A 22230-nucleotide genomic window follows, 5' to 3' on the forward strand; every position below is an offset into this window, starting at 1 on the left:
GCAAATAGTGCTGCAGTGAACATTGGGGTACATGTGTCATTTTCAATTTTGGTTTCCCCAGGGTACATGCCTAGTAGTGGGATTGCTGGGTCATAAGGAATCTCCATACTGTCTTCCATTGTGGCTGTATCAATTTACATTCCTACCAGCAATGCAAAAGGGTTCCCTTTTCTTCACAGCTTCTCCAGCATTTATTGTTTGTAGACTTTTTGATGATGGCCATTCTGACTGGTGTGAGGTGGTATCTCATTGTAATTTTGATTTGCAGTTCTCTAATAATGAGTGATGTTGAGCATCTTTTCATGTGTTTGCCATCTGTATGTCTTCTTTGGAGAAATGTCTGTTCAGATCTTTTTTCCACTTTTTGATTGGGTTGTTTATTTTTCTGGTATTGACTTGTATGAGCTGCTTATATATTTTGGAAATTAATTCTTTGTCAGTTGTTTCATTTGCTATTATTTTCTCCCATTCTGAGGGCTGTCTTTGCATCTTGTTTGTAGTTTCCTTTGCTGTGCAAAAGCTTTTAAGTTTAATTAGGTCCCACTTGTTTATTTTTGCTTTTATTTCCATAACTCTAGGAGATGAGTCATAGAAGATTTGATTTATGTCACTGAGTGTTCTGCCTATGTTTTCCTCTAGAGTTTTTATAGTTTCTGGTCTTACATTTAGGTCTTTAATCCATTTTGAGTTTATATTTGTTTGTGGTGTTAAGAATTGGAGAAGGAAATGGCAACCCACTCCAGTGTTCTTGCCTGGACAATCCCAGGGACGGGGGAGCCTCGTGGGCTGCCGTCTATGGGTTCGCACAGAGTCGGACATGACTGAAGTGACTTAGCAGCAGCAGCAGTAGTATTAAAAAGTGTTCTAATTTCATTCTTTTCCATGTAGCTGTCTATTTTCCCCAGCACCATTATTGAAGAGGCTGTCTTTCCCCATTGTATATTCTTGCCTCCTTTGTCAAAAATAAGGTACCCATAGGTGTGTGGGTTTATCTCTGGGCTCTCTATCTTGTTCCATTGATCTATATTTCTCTTTTTGTGCCAGTACCATACTGTCTTGACTGTAGCTTTGTAATATAGTCTGAAGTCAGGAAGGTTGATTCCTCCAGCTCCATTCTTCTTTCTCAAGACTGTTTTGACTATTTGCAGTCTTTTGTATTTCCACATGAATTGTGAAATTTTTGTCCTAGTTCTGTGAAAAATGTCATTGGTAATTTGATAGGGATTGCATTGAATCTGTAGACTGCATTTGGTAGTATAGTCATTTTTACAATATTGATTCTTCCTGCCAGGAAAATGGACTATCTTGCCATCTGTTTATGTCATCTTTGATTTCAGTTCACTTTCTACCCAGTCCCTGCCTCTTGAATCTTACTTGATATTCACTATCACATTTCATCTCATCTTGAATGCTTAAGACCAAATCTCTAATCTTTCCAAAGCTCCAGCTTTTTAACTTCTCCATCACAGGTCTGTCCAAATCTAAAGCCTAGGTTCTTTTAATCCTTGCATTTCCCATAATCTAGTATAATGTTTTTATACTTGTCTGCTTTCTTTCTCAAGATCTAGATCAGTTACTCCTTATAGAAGAAGCCCTGCTTAAATTTCATTGACTTGCCCATCAAATTATGGGCAAGCCATAATTTAATATATACAAAGGAGATTTATTAATAGGAAAGAAATAATCCAATGATATTTTATTGGTTATTGGATATAATTTAACACACATATTAAATTCAGAAGTAAAAAAATATTAGAAGCACATTATAACTATAGGGATATACCAATTGGAGATAATAAAACCAGAAACTAATCAATTGAGAAATCAGATCAGTTACAGTTACACTTTTCTCTCTATAGTGCATCAAGATGTTCTCTCTTGTGCCCTACCTACTGTCTTTTTTCAAGATTTATTTATTTGGCTGCCTTGGGTCTTAGTTGCAGCACATGGTATCCTCATTGCATCACATGGGAACCTTCATTGAGCTGCATGGACTCTCTAGTTGGGTTTGTGGGCTCCAGAGTTCTCAAGTTCAATAGTTCCAATGCTTGGGCTTGATTGTATCCCAGTATGCAGGATTTTAGTTCTGCAACCAGGAATTGAACTTGAGTTCCCTGCATTGCAAGGCAGATTCTCACAATGGAATCCACTGGACCACCAGAGAAGTCTCATCCAAATCTTTATTTGTGCTAATAACATTAAGCCATGAACTTATAAGTCCGTTCTTCCCAAACCTGCAGTTTTGGTACTTGTTGCAGAGTAGATATATTTGATTAAGAGACAGTAAGCAATGTTGTCTCCCAGTCATTTTAACATTCAAATGAATTTCAGATTTCCTTTAAGTAGACCAGAGCACATTCCTCCTGGCCTCCTGGATAACATTCTTTAATACTGAATTTATAATGAAATGAAAAGTACATGAACTGAACAGTCAGGTGAAGAGCAAAATTTTCAGGTGGGAAGTATTTCTATCACCTATAGGCCATGAATATAACCTCTTTTGGTTAGATTTCTGCCCAGATCAACTTCAAGGTCAACCCTATTCACCCAAGATACTAAAGATGTTTCCTATACAGTTCAGTTCAGTTCAGTTCAGTCACTCAGTCGTGTTTCACTCTTTGTGATCCCATGGACTGCAGCACATCAGGCTTTCCTGTCCATCACCAACTCCTGGAGCTTGCTTAAACTCATGTCCATCAAGTCGGTGATGCCATCCAACCATCTCATCCTCCGCCGTCCTTTTCTCTTCCTGCCTTCACTCTTTCCCAGCATCAGGGTCTTTGCCAATGAGTCAGTTCTTCACATCAGGTGGCCAAAGTATTGGAATTTCAGCTTCAGCATCAGTCCTTCCAATGAGTATTCAAGATTGATTTCCTTTACGATTGACTGGTTTGATCTCCTTGCAGTCCAAGGGACTCTCAAGAGTCTTCTCCAACACTACAGTTCAAAAACATCAATTCTTCAGTGCTCAGCTTTCTTTATAGTCCAACTCTGACATCCATCATGACTACTGGAAAAACCATAGCTTTGACTAGATGGACCTTCGTCAGTAAAGTAATGTCTCTGCTTTTTAATATGCTATCTAGGGCTGGGAGGGATTGGGGGCATGAGGAGAAGGGGACGACAGAGGATGAGATGACTGGATGGCATCACTGACTTGATGGACGTGAGTTTGAGTGAACTCCAGGAGTTGGTGATAGACAGGGAGGCCTGGCGTGCTGCAATTCATGGAATCACAAAGAGTTGGACATGAGTGAGTGACTGAACTGAACTGAACTGAACAGACTGAGGTCTGTCATAGCTTTTCTTCCAAGGAGCAAGCATCTTTTAATTTCATGGCTGCAGTCACCATCTGCAGTGATTCTAGAGACCAAGAAAATAGTCTGTCAATGCTTCCATCGTTTCCACGTCTATTTGCCATGAAGTTATGGTACCAGATGCCATGATTTTCATTTTTTGAATGATGAGTTTTAAGCCAGCTTTTTCACTCTTCTCTTTCACTTTCATCAAGAGGCTCTTTAGTTCCTTTATGCTTTCTGCCATAAAGGTGGTGTCATCTGCGTATCTGAGGTTATTGATATTTCTCCCTGCAAATTTGAATCCAGCTTGTGACTCATCCAGCCTGGCATTTTGCTTGATGTACTTTGCATGTAAGTTAAATAAGGAGGGTGATGATATACAGCCTTGACATACTCCTTTCCCAATTTAGAACTAGTGTGCTGTTCCATGTCCAGTTTTAACTGTTGCTTCTTGACCTGCATACAGATTTCTCAGGAGGCAGGTAATGTGGTCTGGTATTCCCATCTGTTTCAGAATTTTCCACAGTTTGTTGTGATCCAGACAGTCAAAGGTTTTAGTGTAGTCACTGGAGCAGAAGTAGATGTTTTTATGGAATTCTCTTATGTTTTCCATGATCCAACAGATGTTGGAAATTTGATCTCTGATTCCTCTGCCTTTTCTAAATCCATCTTGAACATCTGGAAGTTCTTGGTTCATGTACTTGAACATGAAGTTGAAGCCAAGCTTGGAGAATTTTCAGTATTACTTTTCTAGCGTGTGAAATGAGTGAAATTGTACAGTAGTTTGAACATTGCCTTTCTTTGGAATTGGAATGTAAACTGACCTTTTCCAGTCCTGTGGCCACTGTTGAGTTTTCCAAATTTGCTGGCATATTGAGTGCAGCACGTTATTAGCATCATCTTTTAGGATTTTAAATAGTTCAGCTGGAATTCCATCACCACCACTAGCTTTATTCATAGTGATGCTTCCTAAGGCCCACTTGACTTCACATTCCAGGATGTCTGGCTCTTGGTGAGTGATCACACCATTGTGGTTATTATATGGCTAAGAAAGGTAAATCTTCTGGGGCTCACAGCACGTACTGGTCTTCAGTCAGGGATGTCTTGGAATCCAAATTCTCCTCCAAAGAGTGTTTCATGCCATAGAGTTATCATAAAAGATGAAGCCTATTTCCCATACCTGGCCTAGAGGATGAGGCCTGTGAGTAGCAAAACACCTCTGAGTAGCAAAACAGTGTCAAAATCCTTTTTCAAATTTTGGTTTAAGCTTTTTCTCCCCAATTATCTTTAACCCCCATGTTCCAAACTCTCTACACACAGTTCTACAAAATGTCAAGCACTTTTCTTTTCAGTTTCTCTTGATTTTATTGTTCTTTAAAAAAAAATAAAAGTACACTTTTGAGGACTCCATTTCTCTGCTCCTGATCCTTGCTCTCTCTTCTCTTTTCCTGAAAATATCCTTCAGAGTCTAGTTCCTATATCACCCTCTCTGTGAGTTTTTCTCCAGTTCTCACTGGAAGAATCAATTACCATAGTATTTTTAATGTACCTCTGATATTATGCATATTATTTCATATCAAAGTTGGTTACATTCTTTCTACTTTTACTTTATCACTAGATTTCTACCCTTCCTCCCTGAATCACACTTTTAAATTTCTACTCTGATCTAGGAAACCAGGGATTCACAGACATATAATGACCCTGGAAGTGGTCCACTTTCTAAAATAACCAAGAAAGCATACTATTCTCCTTTGTATCCTGAGCTCTTAACATAGCATCAGCATATAAGAGATTGATTCATATTTAGTGAATTCAAAAACTATGCTTCCCACAATAATATTTCCTACTTTTGAATTCCTCCAATACATTTTGTATTATCTTTTATTTGAACAAAATTACTCATTTTTTCAGTTTTCAATTTTTTAAAAAATATTTTCTCTTATTTGATCTTTAGAACAGACTTGTGAAAAAGGTAGGGATTATCATTCCCACTTTGCAGATTGAAGAAACTCAGTCTCAGTTAAGAACCTTACTCAGGCCGCAGGAAAAACAAAAGGTGATGCTGACTACTGACACTCATATGGTCTGATTTCTAATTCTGTTTTCTCTACTACATTGCTTTATATTGTTACTTTATGAATGTAGATATCTTCAGTTAGGTGGTAAACTCTTTGTAGACAGGAACCTTGCTTTCAACATTCCATGCTGTCTATACACAGTTATGGATTGATTTTTTCTCTATACCAAGGTAGAAAATTATATATATAAGATTTTTAGTGAGGATTATTACAGAAATTGAGACACTGAGTATTTAAAATATTATGACTCAGTACAGCATGTCTGAGGTAGGAAAGCATAATGGTTAAGCATATGAATTTTACACAAGTCCAAATCCTGACATGAGACAAACAAATCTCTGTCATAGAGTAACCTCAAAAGCTGTACAACTTTGCACAAGTTGCTTGACCTTTCTGTCCCGTGCCTTGTTTTCTTTCTTGGAATAATGAGAAAAAAAGAGAATACAGCAACAACAATACCCCTCATGTAATAATGTTGCTGTGAGAATTAAATGAATTAATACTTGTAAAACACTTTAGAACGGTGAGTGTGTGCATATTCAGTCGTGTCTGACTCTTGTGACCCCATGGACTGCAGCCCACCAGGCTTTGTCCATGCAATTTTCCAGGCAAGACTATTGGAGTGGGTTACCATTTCCTTTTCCAGGGGATCATCCCAACCCAGGGACCAAATCTGTGTCTCCCTTAGCTCCTGCACTGGCAGGCAAATTTTTTACAATTGAGCCACCTGGGAAGCCCAGAATGGTACTTAGCACTTAATATTAATAATTCCTTATCATTAGCCATTACTAGTCTTCTGTGGTTAAAGAGGATTTTCTGGTGGACTTTGGCTGGTGCTCTTAGCCTAATAAGTTAGAGAAGTATCCTAAATGATTAGAGACCAGAGACTCAAAATGCTGGCTTTAGGGTTTATTAACAATCTTAAACATGGTACATAGAACATGCTGAGCAAAATAAGGCTGTTTTTCCAACCTCAATTCACTCTACTAACGTTTGCAGTGCTGACATGAGACATGTCACAGAGTAACCTCAGATTATCTGACTACTTTTAGTGCAGCCAAACCTGTACAACAGCTGTCAAAACTGAAGCTTAAGGTCATGGATGTTACCAAATGCCTTGGTAAAGTCAACAAATTAATTTTTCAAGGTGTTCTTGAATTTACTCTGCATCTGCTTTCCTGGAAGGTCAAATCCAGCATTGCACCTTGTGGCTTAAATCCATTCATTTCTTCTTTCGGTTTTGGAGTACTCACATTGTGCCAGAAGTGAGGATACACAGGTGAGCAGGCATGGTCCCAGCCTCAGGGAGCTCATACCAGCCTAGTGTGGATAGTACGACACTGGAGGTATGTTTCTAGGGGTACAGAGTGGGCATATCACCACCAGAATGTGCACAGAAATGAGGAGTGGGTAAGTGGCCAGAGCCATGCGGTTTGTCTGTGCTCAGAGATGGTGACCACTTGGATTTTGGATTCCTCACCTTTAAGGAGATGGTTCTCAACTGGGGGCAATTTGCTCTTCAAGGAACATTTGGAAAATTCTGGAGGTATTTTTTATTGTCACAGTTGAGTGGAGGTGAACTACTGGCATCTAGTAGGTAGAGGTCAGGGATTGCCACTAAACATCCTGTAATACATACGAGAGCCCCCACAACAAAGAATTATTCAACCCGAAATGTCAGTAGTGCTGAGGTGGAGAGAACTCTGAGATAGAAGATTTCTAAGTTTCTCATCCTAAATGAAGGCATAAGCTGAGGCAGATTAAGAGATGAGTTTATTTGGCAATGCTAATGCTAATGCTAAGAACTTCAGTTGTGTCCGACTCTGTGCGACCCCATAGACGGCAGCCCACCAGGCTCCCCCGTCCCTGGGATTCTCCAGGCAAGAACACTGGAGTGGGTTGCCATTTCCTTCTCCAATGAATGAAAGTGAAAAGTGAAAGTGAAGTCACTCAGTCATGTCCAACTCTTAGCGACCTCATGGACTGCAGCCCACCAGGCTCCTCCGTCCATGGGATTTTCCAGGCAAGAGTACTGGAGTGGGGTGCCATTGCCTTCTCCATTATTTGGCAATAGAAGAATTGCAATTTGGGACATGCAAACCATAGTAAGCACAAGCAAGTGTGCTGAGGATTTGGGGAAGGCTGTATCTGAACAGGGAATGAGTTCAGTTAATGAGGGGAGAGTCCAGTGAGAATCTATTTAAACAAAAAACAAATGAAGACCAGCTTTAAAAATTTCCTAAGCAGACAAAACCAATCCAGTCATACAAACAAAACTCAATTCAGCTTATTTTGTAAGGCCAACCTGATCCAGATCATTTCTTGTTCATGCCCCTGGAAACCATAAGCAAAACTTCCCATGGCTGATATGAGGCAATCCCTGACCAACTGTCTATCATTTAAGAAAATTCTAATATTATTATCAGTTTTCCGTATATCAGGCATTTATGGGGGCATGCATAAGATTTTCCATTTTATATCTCCTGGTTCCATTTTAGATTGAAATTCTTTCATACTCTAGCACTAAAAATTCTGTTTTTCTGAAACCCTTGGCTTCTTTTAAGCTGATATAAATGTTTAAATAGCAGCTTCCTTCTCTTTGAACAGAGGATCATCCAAAAATGTAGTACAGCCTCCTATAAAATATTGGAATCCCCTTTGTACCATACCTGCTAGGCTGCCAACCAAATGAGAGGAAGTTCATTATCTTAAGTCTTGGCAAGAATCCCTGTGGCATCACTGGCCAACTACCAGCTCTTTGCCATTTAAGGGGATAGGACTTTTATGGGTAAATAATGGAGATCTACATGTTATACTTGTCTTCAAGTTTCATTATTTTTTATCCCTTATTTTTTAAATAGTTATTAACTGGAAGCTACATCATTGGCTTGACTTTCACTTATATTCCCAGTTCTTATCTTTTTAGATTGACGTGTTCTGAGAAGTGAAATTGTTAAAGGCAAACAGCAATTATGAGCGTCAAAGAAGAGGGTATCTTACTAATCCTCAGACTGGACTTTGAAATCCCAAGAACTCCAGATTAGCTCTCCTGTTTTATAACTTCTAGGTGCTTGCATTTCTTTTTATGCTCCTCACCTGTTTCAGACACCACCTCTCTTAAATGGGAAAGGATGGTTAGCTCTGAGCACTTCTCTGAGGAAAAGTCAAGAGTACAGAAGCATCCTGGAGTAGTGTTAGGTGCTCAATCATGCCCAACCCTTTGCGATCCTGTGGACTGTAGCCCACCAGGCTCCTCTGTTCATGGAATTCTCCAGGCAAGAATACTAGTGTGGGTAGCCATTCCCTTCTCCAGGGGCTCTTCCCAACCCAGGGATCAAACCCAGGTCTCTTGCATTGCAGAAAGGTTCTTTACCATCTAAGCCACCAGGGAAGCCATCCTGGCATAGGGTTCTGTTCTTTTAGAGAACAAAGCTGTATGCATGCCAGTTCAGTCCATTTCTCGGTTACAGGCAAGCCTGCAGGTAGGGAGCAACAGGGGTTCATAAGCACACAGGGTTTTGGGACTGATTAAGCTATAGGCATTTTTGACTTCTTGTGATAGAGTTACAGAGACCTGGGTTTTCTAATCCTGACTCTACCAAGTATCAGTGTGACTTTGAGCATGATCTTTAAATTCTCTGAACCTCAGTTTTTTTCATCTTTAGGTGGGCATAATAATAATACCTACTTCATATATTACCTCTGGGTATTAAATGAAATGATCTATGTTAAGTGCCTGGATGATAACAAGCTCTCCATGAGAGTGTAGCAGTTGGTCCTGGTGTCATGACTGGGGCTCAAGCATATAAAAGAGAGAGAGAGGGTTCAATGTTACTGAGAAAGAAGTAGCATTACTCTTGAAGAAGAAAGGAGGCTCACTTTTGTTTGTGAAACCAATCACAATTGGGAAACTTGGAGCTCTGCAGGAGATTCTTTACTTGACAAACAAAAGTGAGATATATGCACTCCTCACCAGAATTCTATCCCATGCTTTTTGAAAAAAGATGAGAGAGAAAGGTTTAAGTGTTAGTACTACAGGCAAAATCTATTGAAAAATGCCTCTACCTTCCTCCTGCACTCTTAGGTGCCTTCAAAACTCTTTCTTTCATCTCCAAACCATATATAAGTTGCACAGAAAGACACTGGTGGGTGTAGATCAAAATGCAAGAGGGCAAAAAAAGTAAGAAACAGAAAACAAAGCTTCTCAATCTTATAAACATGTGAACTCAGAGAAATTGTGGAGATCCTGTTTGGTCAGTGCCCTCATGTGAACTTGTTCGGTCCAGATGCTTTTCGCCTATCAGTGGCTTCCTTTTTGACTACAAATGATGATCTTACCCAGAAGAGGTCTTATGCAGACCCACCTTGGTTTGCAAGTTTATTTGGAAATTTTCAAAGCTGGTCTCCATATGCTTTTGATTTTGACAGAATCAAACTGAACTCTCCTCTTTTTACATTTTACACCCTGCCCAAATACAGCCTGCCCTCTGGAGGAGAAGGAGACAACAGAAGATGAGGTGGTTGGATGGTATCACTGACTCAATGGACATTGAATTTGAGCAAACCCTGGGAGATGGTGAAGGACAGGGAAGCCTGGCGTGCTGCAGTCCATGGGGTTGTAGAGTCACTCGGACACGACCGAGCAACTGAACAACAACAATAAACCTTCAGCAGACTTGCCTACAGCTTGCTACAGTCTGAATGTCTCAAATTGCGATTCCTCTGCTACTTTCAAATAAACTCTTCCTCTGCCCAACATTTTAGGGCTGACAGGTGGTAAAACAGCAGAGACAGTGGCGAGGTCTCAGGCAGAGGCTGCCGTTTGAGCATTTCAGTACCACAGCCAACTGGAAACCAATCACAATTGGGAAACTTGGAGCTCTGCAGGAGAAATCTAAGCTTCTAAGGTAAATTTAAGACTGTACCAAGGAGAATTCTGTATAAATATGTAATCAACCAGGAATTACATTAATTCTGAATTATTCAGCATAACCTTTAGTTCTTTGGTTACTTACCAAAGTGGTTCCCCTCACAGACACAGAAGGTGTGTGGCCATCACATCTGTGGAAAGAATTTGAAATAACTTCTTTGAAGAAATACCTAACTTTTGGAAAATCAATAGCACATTTTCTATCATATCTCCATATCTTGAGAAGATATATTTCTGATGCTCAGTAGGGAGATCTTTCACAGTGCACTGCTGAAAAATCTCTCAGAAACATTTTCTTGTGCTTGCTTAGGATCAGTGTTTTACATCTTTGTCACTCAGGTAGCCAAGAAAAAAATACATAATAGTGGCTTTTTACTTGAACATAGAATGAAGACTTAGTAACAGAAATAGTTACATTTGTTGAGTACTGTGTGCCAGGCAGTATGTATGCTCTATAGACAAGTTACCTCGTTTAAATACATCACTCTTGTCAAGTGGATACTCTGACAGCTCTCATTTTACAGATCGGGTGGTGCAGGTGCAGAGACGTTAGAAGACACTGTACAAGGTACATAGTGGCTGAACTCAGAGCTGGCCACAGGCTAACTGAATCTAGAACTCTCCTTGATCAGTATGGCGCATAGACTATTCTTGCAAATGGGAAACAGATTTTCTGCTTCTGTATATTTTTATTTTAAAGAGATACTAAGTTAGAACCAGACAACAATTAATAAGGGGATATTTTCAAAAGGCAAACCTTACAAAGATGACTTCAGGATGCTTATTTTTATAAGTATGTCTTATTTATTATTAGAGCATCTTCAGTTCAGTTCAGTTCAGTTCAGTCGCTCAGTCGTGTCCAACTCTTTGCGACCCCATGAATCGCAGCACGCCAGGCCTCCCTGTCCATCACCAACTCCCAGAGTTCACTCAGACTCACGTCCATCGAGTCAGTGATGCCATCCAGCCATCTCAGCCTCTGTTGTCCCCTTCTCCTCCTGCTCCCAATCCCTCCCAGCATCAGAGGCTTTTCCAATGAGTCAACTCTTCGCATGAGGTGGCCAAAGTACTGGAGTTTCAACTTCAGCATCATTCCTTCCAAAGAAATCCCAGGGCTGATCTTCTTCAGAATGGACTGGTTGGATCTCCTCGCTGTCCCAGGGACTCTCAAGAGTCTTCTCCAACACCACAGTTCAAAAGCATCAATTCTTCAGCGCTCAGCCTTCTTCACAGTCCAACTCTAACATACATGACCACTGGAAAAACCATAGCTTTGACTAGACAGACCTCTGTTGGCAAAGTAATGTCTCTGCTTTTGAATATGCCATCTAGGTTGGTCATAATTTTCCTTCCAAGGAGTAAGCGTCTTTTAATTTCATGGTGGCAGTCACCATCTGTAGTGATTTTGGAGCCCAGAAAAATAAAGTCTGACACTGTTTTCACTGTTTCCCCATCTATTTGCCATGAAGTGATGGGACCGGATGCCATGATCTTCATTTTCTGAATGTTGAGCTTTAAGTCAACTTTCTCACTCTCCTCTTTCACTTTCATCGAGGCTTTTTAGTTCCTCTTCACAAGAACAATTACGCTTTTACTATTTATATGGCTTCTCCAAAATTCAGTAGAAGGTGAAAAAATTTTAAGACCTAGGTCCAAAATTGAGATGAATTTTGATTTTTTAAATCTATAATCCTAAGTAAGGGTGTGCAGCCTGAATTGCAGAGTAAGAGTTAATAGAAACTAGGAAAGTAATGCTCAAAATTCTCTAAGCCAGGCTTCAGCAATACATGAACCATGAACTTCCAGATGTTCAAGCTGGTTTTAGAAAAGGCAGAGGAACCAGAGATCAAATTGCCAACATTCACTGGATTATCGAAAAAGCAAGAGAGTTTCAGAAGAACATGTATTTCTGCTTTATTGACTATGCCAAAGCCTTTGACTGTGTGGATCACAATAAACTGTGGACAATTCTGAAAGAGATGGGAATACCAGACCACCTGACCTGCCTCTTGAGAAACCTGTATGCAGGTCAGGAAGCAATAGTTAGAACTGGACATGGAACAACAGACTGGTTCCAAATAGGTAAAGGAGTACGTCAAGGCTGTATATTGTCACCCTGCTTATTTAACTTATGTGCAGAGTACATCATGAGAAATACTGAGCTGGAGGAAGCACAAGCTGGAATCAAGATTGCCAGGAGAAATATCAATAACCTCAGATATGCAGATGACACCACCCTTATGGCAGAAAGTGAAGAAGAACTAAAGAGTCTCTTGATGAAAGTGAGAGAGGAGAGTGAAAAAGTTGGCTTAAAGCTCAACATTCAGAAAACTAAGATCATGGCATCCAGTCCCATCATTCATGGCAAATAGATGGGGAAACAGTAGAAACAGTGGCTGACTTTATTTTTCTGGGCTCCAAAATCACTGGAGATGGTGATTTCAGCCATGAAATTAAAAGACACTTACTCCTTGGAAGGAAAGTTATGACCAACCTAGACAGCATATTAAAAAGCAGAGACATTACTTTGTCCACAAAGGTCCGTCTAGTCAAGGCTATGGTTTTTCTGGTGGTCGTGTATGGATGTGATGTGAAAATTGGACTATAAAGAAAACTGAGTGCCGAAGAATTGATGCTTTTGAACTGTGGTGTTGGAGAAGACTCTTGAGAGTCCCCTGGACTGCAAGAGATCCCACCAGTCCATCCTAAAGGAGATCAGTCCTGGGTGTTCACTGGAAGGACTGATGCTGAAGCTGAAACTCCAATACTTTGGCCACCTGATGCAAAGAGCTGACTCATTTGAAAAGACCCTGATGCTGGGAAAGATTGAGGGCAGGAGGAAAAGGGGACGACAGAGGATGAGACGGTTGGATGGCATCACCAACTCAATGGATATGGGTTTGGGTGAACTGCGGGAGTTGGTGATGGACAGGGAGGCCTGGCATGTTGCAGTTCACAGGGTTGCAAAGAGTTGGACACAACTGAGCGACTGAACTGAACTGAACTCTCGTATGACTCAGAGCTCTTGTATGAAGTCAAGTTCTCTCCTTCATTAAGAGCACAGAAGAGGGAATCAAGAATTAAATAAACTCAGACTAGGTCAGATCAGTTAAAATTGTCAAGATGCAGTTTTCCTTCATTCAAAGCCCTAACTGCTTCGTGGCTCTTGAAAGCTGAGCATAAAACCTAGGAGGCAAAATAATTTTACATTTAAAATATAACAACATGTATTAAACATGAAATTAAAAGATGCTTGCTCCTCAGAAGAAAAGCTATGACAAACTGAGACAATGTATTAAAAAGCAGAGATATCACTTTGCCAACAAAGGTCCGTATAGTCAAAGCTATGGTTTTTCCAGTAGTTATGCAAGGAGGTTAGAGTTGGCCCATAAAGAAGGCTGAGCAGGGAAGAATTGATGCTTTTGAATTATGCTAGAGAAGACTCTTGAGAGTCCCTTGGACAGGAAGGAGATCAAACCTGTCGATCCTAAAGGAAATCAACTGAGTCTTCATTGGAAGTACTGATTCTGAAGCAGAAGTTCCAATACTTTGGCCACCTGATGTGAAGAGCTGACAATGGGAAAGACCCCGATGCTGGGAAAGATTGAAAGCAAAAGTAGAAGGGGGTGGCAGAGGATGAGATGGTTGGATGGCATCACTGACTCAACGGATATGAGTTTGAGCAAACTTAGGGAGATAGTGAAGGACACGGAATCCTGGTGCTCATGGGGAGTTCATGCTGCAATTCATGGGGTTGCAAAGAGTTGGACGCTACTTAGCAACTGAACAACAACAAACAACAACAGCATATATTTTATAGTTTAGCTCAAAATTTAAACAGAAATTAAAATTAATATGGATTTTTTTCATATTTTTCTGAAATACCAGCTCTATACTAATAATATTTAGAAGTTAAAATATTGCTTTTATTTGTATTCTTTCTTTTCATACGTCTTTATTGAGCCTGCATGCCTTCTACATGCTAAGTACTATTTTGAGTGGTTTGAAGGAAATAAATATGACTGATATAGAGACTGTTCTAAGAGGCTTTGTGACAGGAAAGATTAGGTACATAAAGAGCCAAAAGGCAAGCCACAATGTTCTAAGGACAATACAGGGGCTTAAGTAAAATGAAAAGGCAGAGGGGCTGGTGAGCACTTGCCAGGATGAACTGGGAAAGTAACAGGGAGAGAAGGTGCTGGCTGAACAGGTATGAGAGCCTAAGAACACCAGGAGCACAAACCTGGAGATGTAAGACAGCAAGGAAGCTGGGAATTGACAAGTAATTCATTTGCCTGCAGCCAAGAGAACGTGCCTGACTGTGAAGATTCTTCCCGAAGTCCTGCGGAGAAGCCAGCCTCTTGGTGTCCCTGAGCAGCTTAACATTCTCATCAGCTGATCAGGTCCCTAGCCTGACTTGGAGTGAAGGGGAATTCCTAAGGATGGCGGGTGGCACAACTGGGAAAGAGTGTCACTGAGAGTGAGGGTGTGCTGTGAGTGCAAGGATGCACGCTCCCTGACAGTGTGCAAGGCCTTGGGAGCCACTCTGGATCGAGGTAGCAGGCAGGGTGTAGGACTCAGGAGGCTTGGAGGCCCAGAGTCTCCACAGTCACTTCCAGGCCTGCTGTAAATGTATGTTATAATACTAACATATTCCAGTTAGTGTATGTTTCTGGTGCGAAGGGCTTCCACTTGGAGATTGACTAAAACAACAGTGCCGTCACAAAAACCACGCTGGTTAAAGTCCTCTGGATTTGGGTGATTTCAAGAGATAGAAAGCTATCTCAGACGCATTTGCTCATAAGTCCTACTAAGCCATACCTTAAAGATCTCTCATGTATATTGTCACATTGCCAGCTATAGACAGAGCAGTTTCTCAGCCTTGGTACTACTGGCATTTCTTCAGTGCGGTGGTTTATCACATGCATTATACGATGTTTAGCAACATCTCTGACCCCTACCCACTAGATGCCAATAGCACCCACCCTTCAGCTGTAGAAACCAGAAATGTCTTCAGACACTGTCAAATGCCTTTTGGGGTGTAAAACTGCCCCTGATTGCAAACCACTGAGCTAAAGTGAGTATCTCATTATGTCACTTTTCTGTTTAATGAAAAACATAAATACAATATGCACATGCACATATGCATGAAATACACCAAAATATTAGTGCTTGTTCAGGTCAGTGGGTGAGATGGGTGATTTTATCTGTTACATGTATAAAATACACACACACACACACACACACACATATACATATACAGTATATGTAATAAGGAAAAGAATGGTATTCTTAGAAAGGGATGAATGTCTCCCTGCTGTCTACAGGATCAAGACCAAGCTCCTTAGCATGTATAAGGTTTCCACGTTCTGGCCTCTGCCAAATACTCCCACCCCACCTCTTATCAGTCTCACTTTATACTGGGTCACTGAACCTCAATGACCTAGATGGATTCTTGCTTTTTTCTAGTTTCTGAATCTTTGTTGTGTCATTTCTTTCTGCCTGGCACAACTTCCCAATTCTAAATTGCCTAGCTCAGTCCTATATGTCCTTCAGACTCTGGCTCTCTTCTTGCAGGAATGCTTCTGATTCTCCAGTCTGAGTTAAGTGCTTCTCCTATAATAATCTCATGGCATAAATACCATGCATCCACCACACTCACCATATTACACCATAATCATCAGTGTATTCACTGATGTCACTCAGGTTGCAGCTAGGCCAGAAGGCATCTCTTCCTCAAGATCCTTACTGTCATTTGCCTGAAAATCACCATAATGAATATATGAATCCATGATGATTGTGATGTGATTGTCACTTCCTAGAGTTCTGCCCAACTGTACGCAGTCATCTGGTGTTCCCCGCTAGATTTTAAAGCCCTCCAGCTGAGGACTTTGCCTTGTTTTCAGGATTTTATCTCCAGATCTAAATGCAGTATCTAATCAACAGAGTAGGACTTTGATAAATAAGAGAAACTATCACATGCCAGGAATTCTGACGGCCCTTACCATAGTGGGGGGTAGGAAGCTCTGCTGTTGTAGCTTTCAAACCTGGATAAACATCCAAATATCCTAGAGAAATAAAAATCAAGGGCCCCACTTCAGACCTGAGTCAGAATCATAAGGCTGGGGCCTGGTAATCTGTCATTAGTTTTAAGTGCTGGTGAAATTCTAATAATGATCAACCAGATCAACTGGGAACCACTCCCTTTGTCTTGCTTCTCCCTCCTGTCACCACAATCGGTGCCACACCTGGGATCACTGGAGGAGCATTTCCAAAGAAGGGTTTTCCTTACTCTGATTTCTCCTTTGATCTAGGTGTCTTACATTCCTGTGTCCTCCAACTCAAACCTAGGTACTTGGCAGGAAGAAGGAAGATGGTATAGTAGGACATTTGGAAAGAGAGAAGGAGGAAAAGAGAAAGAGAGACAGAAAACAGAATTCAGGGAGAAAAAGTTACCTGCTCTTTAAACTTTCCAAAATTGCATTTGAACTTTTTGCTTATGTAAACAGAGGTTGCAGCTAGACTGCTGGACTGCTGTGTACATCCTGTGATAGATCAGACAAATTTGGGCATGTCTGAAGAGCAGCTAGGGGGCCTGGATGGATCCACCGAAACACTTTGCATCCTCAGGTAAAAAAAACCATCCTAAAGGGACAGGGTAGTCAGCATGCACACCCTCACTCCAGGAGAGCAGCTGTTGCTCTCTAATCACAGCATTGTGCTCAGTACTTACTGTATGCTACACACTGTGCAGGTCCTCAAAGGAAAGAGGTCAACTTGAATTTGATTGCACATGTTACTCATGAGCCTTATGAGCTATTTCTCTTGTACTTCCTCTTTGCTCTAGTCCTTGGGACTACAACAAAGGGAAGAGTAGAGGGGAAAACAATGCACCGCCCTAAAATCACCATAATGAACTGGGGACACGTGGCTTCACAGCTTCGAGAATTGTAGGCACAAAGATAAGGGGCCCCCTTGCAGGATGACTTCATGGTGGAGTGTGTTGGCTTATAGGACAGAGGGTGGCACACCACCTATTCACAGAGGGGAGTAATCGGTGGGATAATGGGGGATCTGGAACAAGAAAAAATAACTGGAGATACTATTGGGCCGCCAGGGAAGCTGCATTTATAAGTTCATGGCATACACTGTTAGGTACTTGCTGAACTACGTGGAAGGCATTTGTGAGGCAACGGAGTTACTGAAATTCTGTGGTGGGGGCTGAGTACCATATGTCTCAGATAATAAACGCCCCCAAATAAGACGCGAGAAAACATAACTTACAGGTAAACGTTAAGAGAAAGATATGCAATCCTGTCAGCCCTCAGTATCCGTGGGTTCTGCAGACTCAACTAGCCATGGATGGAGCCCCCGTTGGCCGAATCTGTGGATAGAGAGTGCTATCTGTACATTTTTAATAAGATACTCGAGCATCTGTGGGGTTTGGTATCTGCAAGAGGTCCCAGAACCAATCCCCCACAGATACCAAGCTACAATTGTATATGTATACTTTTCTTGAATTTGCTGGCTAGCAATAAATGATTAAAGCACTAGTGGAAATTATTTCTTTGTTCCTGGGGTTGTGGTAGAGTCACAGAGAGTACAGTTCAATTATTTACAAATAGGATTAAAATAATAATGGGATAATTAGGTAGTACATAAATTTGGGAGGAGAAACTTCAGTAGTCATATTTGAATCAGAAATGGCAACAGTTTTTGCCTTTTTGTTAATTAATGAAGTTACTATGTTCCCACAGCTTTCTGGGGGTTGGCCTTCTTTCTGTGATTTGCAGAAGATCATCCAAAACTGCTTGGCTAACTTGTTCTCCAGAGGACCGAGTGTGACAATGTCGAGTTTTGATGGCTTCAGCAAGTAGAAACCTGACTGCTTCCCAGAGCAGGATGACTCTGCTTCCCCCGGGGCCTTTGTCAGTTCCTCCCACTGTGCTTATGGGCAAGGAGCCGCTCCTGTCTGATTCTGAAACTTGCTTCTGTATTTTGAAAAAGATCAGAACTGCTGAACGAAAAAAGCTCCACTTAATAATAAAGAGCCCCTCAGACTGTATGACCATTTACTGTCCTACCATAGTCCTACACACCCTTAAAAACAACCTTTCCCCCAATACACACATTCAAATTCAGGATTTAGATCCAAATATTTAGGTCACGCTCAGATGTAAAAATAAAAAGGGTATATTTCTATGCTTTATCTTCTGAAACCTACTAGGAGCAAAAAACAGTGTATTTGTTACATTTTAAACCAGCACAATTAGTTTGAAAATGAAATGTATTTAAAGATGGCAAATCTGAAAACTGTGAAACATAAACATATGCTTAAAGGATAAAATTTGTTTCATTTTTATATGTTGTATTTGTCTGGTTAAAAGAGAGCTACAAGTCACTTTGGTATTTAAGAAGAACAGTTGCTAAACAGAATTTTGCAAGAGTTTCATTAAAAAAAAATTTGATCTATAACCAAAATCCATGATACCCAGAATGAAGACTGTTTTTTTACCTTCTTTGATCCACTTTTGCAGCAACTTACAATATGAGCTTGAAATTAACTTGTCGGTTACCTCAACTTTTCCTAGTTTACTAATGTTACATTGTTAAGCTACAATAAAACTCTGCCTTAAAGAAAATTACCTGAAACACAAATTACATCATAAGTCCCAGCCACCCCTCATATTAAGAATATTTCTTTTCTCTTTAAAAGAAATATTTCTTATAAAGGAAATACTCAATTTGAAATTGTCAAATGAGAGAATTACTAGTGTTTTAAATATTTTTACAAAGAAAAGCAACTCACCAGTTTGAAGAGTATTTCCTTGTAAGCAACTCTCGTAGAAAACAATCACAAAAATCTACATTTTGTTCAGCTCTTCATTATTTTGTCAAGGACAAAAACAGCCTCAGCTGAAAGCTGGAAGTAAAAACCTTCCATTCCCCTAAGAGGGGAGGACAGAGCTGAGTGAGTCTCAGAGACTCATCACATACCTCGCCAGCTGCTTGCTGCCTACTGTTTTTCAGCAAGAGTGACCTCCAACACTTTTTACTTAGCACTGCAGTGCACACTTAATAGCACACAAGGAACATATCACGTGCCAAGCCAACACCTTAAGAGGGTGGGAAGCTTTTCAACCAGGAAGACATGCTGAAAATACTTAGCAGTCAGCTCAGTTGCACGTAAGCAAAGACTTGCTTCTTTTTCACAAAACAATCCAACAGCATAATGAGTCAAGACTAACTGATTTACACAGTTTTCCACTGGGAATCAACTGGAACCATACCTCCATTGCTCTCAAAGCTTCCCTTTCTTCACTTGAAGTTTAAGTTCCAGGCAACTACAGAAGAATGGCTGCTCTGAATATTTGTAATGATGGTAACATATTTTTCTCTGCTTCAAAATTCAGATTTTCTCTACTCTTTGTTCATCTGATTTACATTCATTTACTCTTTATGCCCCAACTCTCCTGACACACATACTCCTCCAGTAAGGAGTAGTTTTGATTTAAATGTATCTTCATGACCAGGGCATAGACCAGGCTCTTGGCGCAATGGAAAAACTGTCAATAATTGTTTCTCAACATTTAACCCATTATTCACCTTGTCCACCTCCTGGGACTTGTGCCATTGGTTAGAAGTTGGATTTCAGACAAGCCCAGTTTCAAAGTTTCGTAAGGACTTTGTCCCTTACAGAGCTCAGCCCCGTTTCCTTTGTTACTATCTGGAATTAAATGCTAAGAACAAACATTAAACATTCTCAACACAAAACAGGCTGCTGGCCTCCGGGATCCGGTAACTAATGAGCTGTCACATGATCTGAGTTTACTCACCCTGTCTGTCCCAGCGATTGAAGCTTTGAAGTCTCCTTTCTGGATTTTCTGAATGAGAACAAGGAAGCAAATGATGATCTGAAGCTCAGCCGAGAAGCAATGGATGTTGGGTTTCTTTGACTGAATATATTTTTAGATCTTGATGTTTGTAATTCCACAGGATCTAAATGAAAATTATAAAAATTTTGCATGACTAAAATATTTTCAGGTAAATATATTGGAGAACTAATCTCTCTTCACCGTCCACGCAGTCTAGAAATGCAGGCATCCCTATATGAACTGGTGGTGGGGGGGGTGGCTCATCCCTATATGAACCGCAGGAACTAGGGGCACTCCTGTGCCATGGACGGTTCTGCTCATTGGGGGAAAAAAACCTCACAAAAAGTAGGGAGTCTTTCGATATGTATTGTGGACTGCAGTTCTATAGAACGTCCCTCCCCCTATTCCAGCTTCAAGGCTTTCTCAATGTATCTTCCCCATGGCAAACCAAAATCAAACCTTTGTTAGGGACCTCATTCAATTCTCATGCCACTCTTAACTAACATGTCCTTTAGAAATCTTTATTTTGGTGCTTTAAAACCATCGTGAGACACTACATAACTTTTCATATCAAAGAAAGTAAAGGAAAAGCATATTAGACCCTTCAGAGTATTTCTTATTCCCATCAAAAATCTATCTCTGTGTATATGTATTTGCTACATATATGCTTTATATGTGGGTAAGCATGTAACATAAATATGTATAATATATGTACAGATAATATATAGTATTACTTATGAGTATTAAAAATTTTAAGGCAAGAGCTCAGCTCAGTCAGTTCAGCCGCTCAGTTGTGTCCAATTCTTTGAGACCCCACAGACCGCAGCACGCCAGGTTTCCCTGTCCATCACCAACTCCTGGAGCTTGCTCAGACTCACATCCATCAAGTCAGTGATGCCATCCAACCATCTCATCCTCTGTCGCCCCCTTCTCCTCCTGCCTTCAATCTTTCCCAGCACCAGGGGGTTTTCTAACGTGTCAGTTCTTTGCATCAGGTGGCCAAACTATTGGACCTGCAGCTTCAGCATCAGTCTTCCAATGAATATTCAGGACTGATTTCCTTTAGGATGGACTGGTTGGATCTCCTTGCAGTCCAAGGGACTCTCAAGAGTCTCCTCTAACACCACAGTTCAAAAACATCAATTCTTCAGTGCTCAGCTTTCTTTATGGTCCAACTCTCACATCCATACATAACTACAGGAAAAACTATAGCTTTGACTAGATGGACCTTTGTCAGCAAAGGAATGTCTTTGCTTTTTAATATGCTATCTATGTTGGTCATAACTTTTCTTCCAAGGAGTAAGCATCTTTTAATTTCATGGCTGCAGTCACCATCTGCAGTGATTTTGGAGCCCAAGAAAATTAATCTCCTCCCCCTGCCTCTTTTGTCTCCCCCTCCTTCTGTACTGTCTGTCACTGTTTCCATTGTTTCCCCACCTATTTGCCATGAACTGATGAGACCACAAGCCATGATCTTTGTGTTTTGAATGTTGAGTTTTAAGCCAGCTTTTCCACTCTCCTCTTTCACTTTCATCAAGAGGCTCCTTGCTTTCTGCCATACAGGTGGTATCATCTGCATATCTGAGGTTATTGATATTTCTCCTAGAAATCTTGATTCTAGCTTATGATTCATCCAGCCCAGCATTTCACATGATGTACTTTGCATATAAGTGAAATAAGCAGGGTGACAATATACTGCCTTGACGTACTCCTTTCCCAATTTGCAACCACTGTGTTATTCCATGTCTGGTTCTAACTGTTGCTTCTTGACCTACATACAGATTTCTCAAGAGGCAGGTCAGGTGGTCTGGTATTCCCATCTGTTTCAGAATTTTCCACAGTTGGTTGTGATCCACACAATAAAAGGCTTTAGCATAGTCAATGAGGCAGATGTTTTTCTGGAATTCTCTTGCTTTTTCAATGATCCAGCGGATGTTGGCAATTTGATCTCTGGTTCCTCTGCCTTTTCTAAATCCAGCTTGAACATCTGGAAGTTCTCGGTTCATATACTGTTGAAGCCTAGTTTGGAGAATTTTCAGCATTACTTT

At 40.6% G+C, this 22230-nt stretch overlaps 1 protein-coding gene and 1 long non-coding RNA gene across 4 annotated transcripts in view; one reads left to right on the plus strand and one right to left on the minus strand.

Moving 5' to 3' along the window:
- EXPH5 (exophilin 5) overlaps positions 1 to 22230 on the minus strand; it is a 102004-nt gene that overhangs the window by 12444 nt on the left and 67330 nt on the right. The window contains exons 3-4 of one of the 2 annotated variants that reach the window (XM_055547817.1): positions 20144 to 20306; positions 10393 to 10438 (exon numbers count right to left, since the gene is read on the minus strand). In XM_055547817.1, coding sequence (XP_055403792.1) covers positions 10393 to 10438; positions 20144 to 20306 — 209 coding nt within the window. Of the gene's footprint in view, positions 1 to 10392; positions 10439 to 19116; positions 19328 to 20143; positions 20307 to 22230 lie in introns of those variants that run through there. The other variant, XM_055547818.1, reaches the window with a different exon arrangement.
- Positions 8529 to 18372, plus strand: LOC129628382 (uncharacterized). Of its 2 annotated transcripts, none has more exons than XR_008702803.1 (4): positions 8529 to 8859; positions 9857 to 10284; positions 16817 to 16937; positions 18065 to 18372. It is a non-coding gene; the product is annotated as an uncharacterized LOC129628382 (long non-coding RNA). The 2 variants fall into 2 exon arrangements; XR_008702804.1 differs by having other exon boundaries at positions 8529 to 8666.

The sequence above is a fragment of the Bubalus kerabau genome, chromosome 15 (assembly GCF_029407905.1).
Source record: "Bubalus kerabau isolate K-KA32 ecotype Philippines breed swamp buffalo chromosome 15, PCC_UOA_SB_1v2, whole genome shotgun sequence".
Classification (NCBI taxonomy): domain Eukaryota; kingdom Metazoa; phylum Chordata; class Mammalia; order Artiodactyla; family Bovidae; genus Bubalus; species Bubalus kerabau.